The sequence below is a fragment of the Haliotis rubra genome, unplaced genomic scaffold (assembly GCF_003918875.1).
Source record: "Haliotis rubra isolate DU_JTF1 unplaced genomic scaffold, ASM391887v1 Scf781, whole genome shotgun sequence".
Lineage (NCBI taxonomy): Eukaryota > Metazoa > Mollusca > Gastropoda > Lepetellida > Haliotidae > Haliotis > Haliotis rubra.
This window is the reverse complement of record NW_025767503.1, coordinates 128,757-138,578: the sequence shown is the minus strand read 5'-3', so window position 1 is coordinate 138,578 and position 9,822 is coordinate 128,757. Positions and strand designations below refer to the sequence as shown.

The 9,822-nt window shown below is 43.6% G+C and overlaps 1 protein-coding gene and 1 long non-coding RNA gene across 6 annotated transcripts; one reads left to right on the top strand and one right to left on the bottom strand.

Moving 5' to 3' along the window:
• Positions 1 to 1,830: 1,830 nt before the first annotated feature.
• Positions 1,831 to 7,855, bottom strand: LOC124260922. Its single transcript, XM_046695246.1, has 5 exons — positions 7,733 to 7,855; positions 4,876 to 5,029; positions 2,952 to 3,091; positions 2,601 to 2,669; positions 1,831 to 1,911 (listed from the first exon to the last, which is right to left on the bottom strand). The coding sequence occupies exons 2-5, from the start codon at positions 5,022 to 5,024 to the stop codon at positions 1,904 to 1,906; spliced, it is 366 nt and encodes a 121-aa protein (XP_046551202.1). The 5' UTR covers positions 5,025 to 5,029; positions 7,733 to 7,855; the 3' UTR covers positions 1,831 to 1,903.
• Positions 3,531 to 4,894, top strand: LOC124260923. 5 transcript variants are annotated; one of them, XR_006894221.1, is made up of 5 exons: positions 3,531 to 4,101; positions 4,177 to 4,256; positions 4,474 to 4,593; positions 4,646 to 4,805; positions 4,846 to 4,894. It is a non-coding gene; the product is annotated as an uncharacterized LOC124260923 (long non-coding RNA). The 5 variants fall into 5 exon arrangements; XR_006894219.1 differs by having other exon boundaries at positions 4,177 to 4,296; XR_006894220.1 differs by having other exon boundaries at positions 4,177 to 4,336; positions 4,646 to 4,765.
• Positions 7,856 to 9,822: the final 1,967 nt, after the last annotated feature.

Sequence of the window (9,822 nt, the reverse complement as noted above, 5' to 3'; positions counted from 1 at the left end):
AAGTGTAATCCCAAATATAGCATATGTTACATTTGACCACTTTCTAAATGGCATATTGTGTAATCATAGCTTTCGGTCGTGGGAGCCGTGCCAATTGACACCTATCAGAGGGGTACACAAAGCCCGCAGTCTAGACTACCAGTTGTCCGACTTCCATTTTTGTGGAAGTCGCGGTAGCTGAGCGGGTTAAGCGGCTGACTTTGTGTGCTGGCGATTAGGTGCCTGACTCTGAGGGTGTGAGGGTGTGAGTGCAATGGTGACCGGACAAAATCCACACGGACAAAATCCACCCCAAAATTGCCACCCTGGACAAAATCCACCTCTTATTAACAAAAAAATGGACAAAATCCATCCTTCTCAAATTGCTATTGTTAAAAGTTGTTGTTTGCGTTGTTGAAATGTGGCAAGATGTTGACGGGTGGATTTTGTCCTGGATTCGAGTGCAATATACATTTAAATGTTAAAATCCCGGATGGGGCTCAACTCAGAAAAGTACTCTAATTTTGTACTAAGAAAGTGTAATCCCAAATATAACATATGTTAAAATATATTAACTAATCAATGAATTAAATTTAGTAAACTAAACTGAAAATGTTATTGCTATTATTATTGTTACTATTATAATTATTGTCACCAAGGGTTGGAACACATGCATCAACTCATGCAAGTGGGAATGAAAACTTGTACATGATTGTGCTAACATTTCTGAGAAAAGCCTCGCAAACTTTACTTCTACACGAGAACCAGACAGGATTATTTACATATAGAAAAGCCGCGGTGGCTGAGCTGGTGGCGGACTTTGTGTGCTGGCGATTAGGTGCCTGACTCTGAGGGTGTGGGTTCGAATCCCGGATGGGGCTCAACCCAACAAAAGTACTAGAATCTGTACTTTACTGAGAAAGTGTCATCCCAAATATAACATATGTTACAAACCAACATACAAGCCTCCACGCGGGCAAGCACAAGCGACACATAGTACAAAAGACAAGTTCTCAGTGAGCGACATGTGCCTCCTAACGCCCGTACTAGGATGGAAATGTCAGTGCACATCCACCGGCTACTCCCGTTTAAGACCAGATTTCTCTAGTTGCAGTAAAAACTAAAGCGGAATCAGACAACTGAAACAGAACTCTCATAGCGCTGCTCAAAACACAAAGTACACTTCGGGCGCGGCCGTATTAAGGTTAGGCCCTTAACTGTAACCCTTACCCCGAACTTACAACTTCAATGCCAAAGGTACACAGCGTGAGCGCGTTTGGTTCGAATATGTACCCAGTAACCGATGTTTATACACGGCAACTAATGGATCGTGTGGCAATTCCAAGCTACGATGTTTTTAATGAGTGTCCCGAAATGTCATTGGACGGCGCTCGTGATATCAATCACCGGTTTAATTGTTCACTCCAGATTCGACTATTTCCAGGCCTGCAATATGGCTGTAACAGGACCGACTATGGCGTAAAGGAATATCTTTCCCTGTGTTGACCCAATGTCTGTAGGTTTGGCTACACTGTGTGCTAAAATATGTGTTCGCTCCTCATGAATACACCATTAGAAAGCAGGTGTTAATCAAACACCATTCGGATATAGGTTGAGACTGGTTGTTTGTGTGTTCGCCCCGTTCTAATCTCCAGACGGTATTTTGTGTGAATTTCCTTCTTTGTCGTCTTTTCGGTAAATGTAACTTCACCAGCAAAAGGACGACCCTGAGGCAATGTTAGGACCTAAGACGCCAGACCGTGATGAGAACACACATAGCGCCCCACAACTACAGGTTTGACAGAAGCGATGTAAACTGTACTGTATAAAACACAACAACGAGAGTTGACATTAAACGGAAAGAGAGTTTATTGAATATTGGCGTGTGCGTTGATACAGATGGATGTTAAATGTGTTCCGGTCCTCAATCAACTGAAACAGACAAAAGAAGTAATATTGCATATTCTTCCACAGATGATAATTCGAAACATCTGTTACCCTTTCAGTTGAACATTTAGAGGGTTTATAGTTAATCAGGAGCCTTGTACAATATATTCGGCCTTAGCCTAACTTTCAACCCTAACCCGGAGCCCCTATAGAATATGTTTGCCCCTAATCTAATTCAAACCCTAACCCGTAGACCCTATAGAATATGTTTGCCCCTAATCTAATTCTAACCCTACCCAGGAGACCCTATAGAATATGTTCGCCCCTAACCTAATTCTAACCCTACCCAGGAGACCCTATAGAATATGTTTGCCCCTAATCTAATTCTAACCCTACCCAGGAGACCCTATAGAATATGTTCGCCCCTAACCTAATTCTAACCCTACCCAGGAGACCCTATAGAATATGTTTGCCCCTAATCTAATTCTAACCCTACCCAGGAGCCCCTATAGAATATGTTCGCCCCTAACCCAACTCTAACCCTGTGGGTGAACAGATTCCATAGTAGAAACACATAAAAACACACCAAAGAAACATAAATTCGAAAGACAGCAAGTATATATTACTTGCTGACCTGGTTCCGTATTAGCAAAGTGTAGTTGAAAGTTGTGATTTATGACAAGGTGCTGGTTTTATAGCTTGTGATCAGAATTAGACCTATGGAAATATCTTACGATGTTCCTTCTGGGCTTGTGCCATGATGGCGGCGTCTAGGAACTCGTCCAAGTCCACGATGCCGTCGCCTGCAGTACACAAGGGAGACAACTCAGATAGTGAGCTGAGTTTTGGACACAAGCCATAGCATAACGTAACCCAGATACTCCGATTCTAAACCGAAATATAGACGAGTCTTATATCTTTTTAGAACGTCAATCTGTTTAAAGAGAGCAGGAATGGCGTAATGACATTTTCATTGTTCATTCTTACCAAATCAATGTTAAATTATACTGGTACCACAAGGGCCAGGTGCTTCACGCTAAGTACATCGGATCAATGTATGGTGAACGTCAGGCGGAGGTACTTACGTTTGAAATCAGCCTTGTTCATGAAGTCGTGAAGTTCTTCGTCCTCGTGATCCACTCCAAGATAGTTCGCGGCCTCGGACCTGTCCACGCGGCCATCTTTGTTCGTGTCCAGGAGCTCTGCTTGGCGGCCGACGTACTTCCTGTAACGCAGAACCATGTAGTTCTGAGATGAGTCAGTGTGTGAGTTTGGTTTTACCAATATTCCAGTAAGCCGGAAATGGGATTCACACAATGTACCAATATGGGGATCCGAACCCGCGTCTCCGTTGCGAAGACCAAACGCTTTAACTACCCCACCAGTCCGAGTGATAATAAAGACAATTACGTATTGCTTTAGTACTGCATCTCCCATGATCCATTAACTGTATGCTTGACAAGCTGGGTATATTCCTGTAACACGTTGGTATCAGGTAATAGTTGTATGTCATGTCCCACACCCTGTCCAGTGACTGTCACAGCATTGTGGTATTGTTGTACCATGGGCGTATAACCTGCACTGCTGAATGAGTGAGTGAGTGAATTTGGTTTTACGCCGCGTTTAGCAATATTCCAGGGACACCATTTCTGGGACACCAGAAATGGGCTTCACACATTGTACCCATGTGGGGAATCGAACCCGGGTCTTCGGAATGACGAACGAACGCTTTAACCACTAAGCTACCCCACGGTTCCAACTACCGAATGAATAAGGTTAAGAAACACACTGATAAATGCTTTTGAGCTTATAACGAAACGATACCAGTGGTGGCAATAAAGTTGTGTCCCCAAAAATAGCGGTGAAAGTTATATGAGCGGATCCCTGTCATTCAGTGATGACACCAGGTGTTTGCGAATGGTGTCCTTCCTAACCAATCGTACCCGCCGTCCACACACGCCTCAATAAGTGTTTGCCTTTCTATGAGTTTCGTTTACCGTAATACACAACAATATTCCTTCTATATGACAGAACCTGTCGTTGTCTCAGACTGCCAGGCCCAGAGCAATAGACAACCATGCTTCGGAACATGCTCTAAATACAGCGATTCTCGAGGTAACACAGGCTGTATTCTCTAAATACAGCGATTCTCGAGGTAACACAGGCTGTATTCTCTAAATACAGCGATTCTCGAGGTAACACAGGCTGTATTCTCTAAATACAGCGATTCTCGAGGTAACACAGGCTGTATTCTAAATACAGCGATTCTCGAAACACAGGCTGTATTCTCAAAATACAGCGATTCTCGAGGTAACACAGGCTGTATTCTCTAAATACAGCGATTCTCGAGGTAACACAGGCTGTATTCTCTAAATACAGCGATTCTCGAGGTAACACAGGCTGTATTCTCTAAATACAGCGATTCTCGAGGTAACACAGGCTGTATTCTCTAAATACAGCGATTCTCGAGGTAACACAGGCTGTATTCTCTAAATACAGCGATTCTCGATTCTCGAGTAACACAGGCTGTCTAAATACAGCGATTCTCTAAATACAGCGATTCTCGAATAACACAGGCTGTATTCTCTAAATACAGCGATTCTCGAGGTAACACAGGCTGTATTCTCTAAATACAGCGATTCTCGAGGTAACACAGGCTGTATTCTCTAAATACAGCGATTCTCGAGGTAACACAGGCTGTATTCTCTAAATACAGCGATTCTCGAGGTAACACAGGCTGTATTCTAAATACAGCGATTCTCGATTCTCGATTCTCGAGGTAACACAGGCTGTATTCTCTAAATACAGCGATTCTCGAGGTAACACAGGCTGTATTCTCTAAATACAGCGATTCTCGAGGTAACACAGGCTGTATTCTCTAAATACAGCGATTCTCGAGGTAACACAGGCTGTATTCTCTAAATACAGCGATTCTCGAGGTAACACAGGCTGTATTCTCTAAATACAGCGATTCTCGAGGTAACACAGGCTATGGTACAAATGCTTTACCTGTAAAAATTACACCCGGCCTTTATCCCCCGATGTATTTTGGGCAAGTACTTGCGACCCAGTTGTATTGCTGGTCTCCAACTGAATGAATCGACTTGCGGCAGCAGCACCAACATCGAAAACAGCAGCAGCACCGGGAACAACTTCATGGTTCCTGCAATATATCAACCAACTTGCATCGATGTTTAAGTTGAAGAGTCCATGAGATGAATTTGCCCCCAATTTTAGCAGTGCTTCAGTTTCATATACCCGTCGGCTTAATGATAATAATAATAATATAATTGTTCTGAAAAATAAAGATTAAAAATGGATACATGTACTTGTAATGCGCTATCGGTTGGTGCATGTTCAAAGCTCTAACATTCGATCAATATGCACGTAATTGTTTTTCGCAGTTCTTTAAGCAGTATGCAGCTCAACATCCCAAAGTTAACAGTCACGTGACCATGCCACCGTGTCACCTGCATAACAACAGTTTATATTTATAATACGCATATCGACACTCGTAAGCATGCTCTTGGCGCTAACACATTATTACCCCGGATAACCTAGCTGTCTGTTAGGTGCTAGAAGGTTATAGTCACATGACTTATCCCACCGGGTACCCATTTTCTGCTGGGTGAACAGAGGCAATTTTGAACAAATTCGCTTCCCCAAAGTGAGACCACATGTATCCCATGTACTTCTTTGTTGGGCAGGAGGGTCCTACTGTAATGCCGACCTGTCATTTGAACCCGTGAATCTGAATAGCGGTGCAGTCCATTTTACCATTAAGGGGCCGAGGGTATGTAAAGCGATAAACTGTTGTGAAGCCTGTCAGCCTACTCTCGCTCTTCTGGAACGGGTTCTATTTGCTATTTTGCCGTTGACGATTTCCATACACAACCCAATACAACACTCGAATTGTTTGTGTGTTTAACGATAAAAAAAAATACCAAAAGGTTAATTTCTGTCCTAGCCCAGGTTCTGTGTGTGTGAATATGTTATGGATAATACGCTTGTGCTGTCCTCGAGGGGAATGAAATATCGTTATGTAAATTCAAAACGGGATAGTAATAAATAAAACAAACAAAGCTTAGTAATTTGATTGCCCAGTGGTAGTTTGTCTGCTATTTGCTACATGTAAGTCTCTTGAATCTGCTACTCGTCATCAATATCACTGATATCACTGTCATCTGTATCGACGAAAAGTTCGACAAGTTTTTCGATTTCATCCTCTCACGTGTTTGTGAATGAATGACTTGACCCCGTTTACCCAATTTAGAGTGCGACATGATAAGTTTCAAATATCTGCAGAGTTTAATACTCTTTTATAACAGTCCACTTTACAAGATACTAGTATACAAATGCTCGAGCAGAAACACGACGCTTCCGAATCATTGCATAGAAAGTGATTACTGCAAGGATCACAAAAATCACGTGCGCGAAGTTTTCACACCTGTTCCCCATTCGAGTGGGTAGTGGATCAGTTCACGGCACGCTCCCCCCTCTGCTTTCACAAACGCGCACCTCATTCTAATGTTGGTTGGACAGTAGAAACTCTCAGGTGCCAAGCTGCCAAACACGGTCACCTGGCCTCTATTCACAAGACCACACCCCCATCACGAGTGGTACAAGCGCTTAGCATTGGGGCAGGACTAAAAACCCCAAGCTGTCGGGAATCAACATACTGCTCTGTGTCTGGAGTAAATACTCAACATTGTAAGACCCAAGTTGCCGGACGACGCTGATTTATGACCTGCGCACCGTACAAACTACCACGTGCCACCACATTTCATATTGGCACCGATGTTGACACCACGTAAATATGATGTATGGATAAACGACACCACGTAAATATGATGTCTGGATAAACGACGAAGGAAGGCTTGTGTTTTATTTAACGCCGCACTGCAGTTCCAGTAATATCATGGCAACTGGTATAATCTGGACAGTCCAGTCCAGTGACTAGACTCCATCAGACATCGATCCTCGTGATTGGAATAACTTTTTAATTATTATTTTACGTCCTTGTACGACCAGTATTCATTCACTGGGTTTACAATTGAGGTTTACGACACAGACTCACAGCGTGGGTTTACGTCAAAGACTCACGGCGTGGGTTTACGACACAGACTCACGGCGTGGGTTTACGACACAGACTCACACCGTGGGTTTACGACACAGACTCACAGCGTGGGTTTACGTCACAGACTCACGACGTGGGCTTACGTCACAGACTCACGAATTCTGTCCAGGGAATAGACACACGACTAAGATGTATGACACAACTACACGACTTAATGGCGTGGCTTAAATACGCAACACAGATCGCGACACCGACTCACGACTTATTTTTCAGACTGGGACAGAGGACGACCTTTCTAAAGGACTAAGACACACGACTTAAGTACTTGACTTTAATGTACATGGGTAAACATAGAACTAAGATATATACAACTTCTATACACAACACAGATACACCACTCAGAAATCAATCGGTCAATACACAGTTATCTTTCATTCTGGCTAAACTACGGGTATCTATATGCGAGTGTGAGCTAAGCCTCCACTTTGAACCGCATGTTAGCTAAACCCAGACGTGTTAGCAGGAAATACCTAGGTCCAGTCAAAACGCGCGCTAATATGATGTTTACAGACAACGTGTCATAATCAGTTCGCAGTCACAATTCGAATCCTGACACGGACAAGGGACGTTATTCTGAACAGCGAACTATACTCCTTAGACCACTATGGCACTGGCGCTTTGTTCTTTTAAATCACACCGACAATGATTTAAGGATCTGATATTCCCACACCCATGGTACTTTGTTAAAAACGAGGCAGGTATCAATGAAATATTGAAAAGCATACTCACTTGTGTGGACGTCCTGTCAGCCCGCCGTCTGTGAGGAGGTATCGGGCTCCTATATAGAGGCGGGACTGGCGCAGGGACGGGCGGGAGGTGTGATACGGGCTTCTGATATCCGTGAGTGATAAGTGCAGTTCACACTCTGGTGTAACCGGATGTGAGCTATCCGTAACACATGCTGATTTTGTGTTAGGTAACGAGGTGTTAGGTATATTTGGTGGTATTGATTGTAACACCATGGCCCTTTGTAGTTTACTGTTGTTACAGAATACGGTGGAATACAACAGCTATCTACACGTCCCATGCTGTCCTTGCTATACGTTGATCGGAGCTAATCAGGAACACTATTGTGACATATTCTACGTGTTTGGTATTAGTTAGCTCTAGGTTATAACATAAGTTGCTGTTTTGTTCCCTCTGCAGAATTTGTTGCAGAAACGTTGTCAATTTCAAAAGTTATTTTCACGACTTCAAGATCACAACCATTTATTTATTAGATAAACATGACAGTGAATGTCCCGTATGTGACAGGGAACATGGTGTCTGAATATGTGACAGGGAACAGTGTGTCGGTGTATGTGACAGGGAACAGGATGTCTGTGTATGTGACAGGGAACAGGATGTCGGTGTATGTGACAGGGAACAGTGTGTCGGTGTATGTGACAGGGAACAGGGTGTCTGTGTATGTGACAGGAACAGGAACACAGGAACAGTGTGTCGGTGTATGTGACAGGAACAGGGTGTCTGTGTATGTGACAGGAACAGGAACAGGGTGTCTGTCAGGTGTATGTGACAGGAACAGGATGTCTGTGTATGTGACAGGGAACAGTGTGTATGTGACAGGAACAGGAACACAGGGTGTCTGTGTATGTGACAGGAACAGGATGTCTGTGTATGTGACAGGGAACAGGATGTCTGTGTATGTGTGTATGTGACAGGGAACAGGTGTCTGTGTAACAGGGTGTCTGTGTATGTGACAGGGAACAGGGTGTCAGTGTATGTGATAGGGAACAGGATGTCTGTGTATGTGATGTGACAGGAACAGGATGTCTGTGTATGTGACAGGGAACAGGATGTCTGTGTATGTGACAGGAACAGTGTGTCTGTGTATGTGACAACAGGAACAGGATGTCAGGATGTCGGTGTATGTGACAGGAACAGTGTGTCGTGATGTGACAGGAACAGGATGTCAGTGTATGTGACAGGAACAGGATGTCTGTGTATGTGACAGGAACAGGATGTCTGTGTATGTGACAGGAACAGGATGTCTGTGTATGTGACAGACAGGATGTCAGTGTGTCAGGTGTCGGTGTATGTGACAGGAACAGGGTGTCTGTGTATGTGACAGGGAACAGGATGTCTCGTATGTGACGTGTGGGTGTACGGAACAGGAATATGTAGTAACATCAGACAGGTAATGAATATGTATTAACTTAAACAATGTATATCGATTCAAACCATGATTTTAAGGCACGGTCACAGGTTTCTTGCAGATTTTCATTATACGTGAGCTGCCATTTATATGTTTGGCCAAGGCCTGCGTGTGTACGGCCAGCTTCTGTTTCCACATCGTTATGGTGGTGTTAGATTGTGTTCCAGTAGCATGTTGTGTAGATATATCTGCAGCACATCAGCTTGCATCCCGGACATCACACATTGTGGGAAAAAATGGAAATTTGTCGTGAGTTTCCCCGGAAAACGCCGCTTGTGAATTTCACACCCCGAGTATTTAAAAGCCTGATGTACGACACGCCGATGCGCAGAGCCAAACGCCCAGATAAAGGTAGGCTTATTGAATATATTGCTAAGGTTACAATACTGCAGTGACCGTGTGCTTTAGCTGTCCTTACACTATAGTGACCGTGTGCTTTAGCTGTCCTTACACTGTAGTGACCGCGTGCTATCACAACTGTCCATAGAAGAGAAACTGTCTAGACCAAATGAATTGTCATGTTTCTGGTTGTTTCGTTTGACCAAAAAATGTCGCGGTTTGGTTCTTTCTTTTTCATTGTTTCATTGTTATTTTATTTTTTGAGACAGCTCAGTTTCATGTTACCGATTATATTAGTATTCTTTCGTACCTTTGCCCCAGCAAG

Coding starts and splice junctions, on each gene's coding strand:
- LOC124260922 (XM_046695246.1), bottom strand. CDS start 5,024: ATGAAGTTGTTCCCGGTGCTGCTGCTGTTTTCGATGTTGGTGCTGCTG. Junction 3,092..4,875: donor GCCGGGTGTAATTTTTACAG/GTAAAGCATTTG, acceptor TCTGCGTTACAG/GAAGTACGTCGGCCGCCAAG. Junction 2,670..2,951: donor GAACAAGGCTGATTTCAAAC/GTAAGTACCTCC, acceptor TGTGTACTGCAG/GCGACGGCATCGTGGACTTG.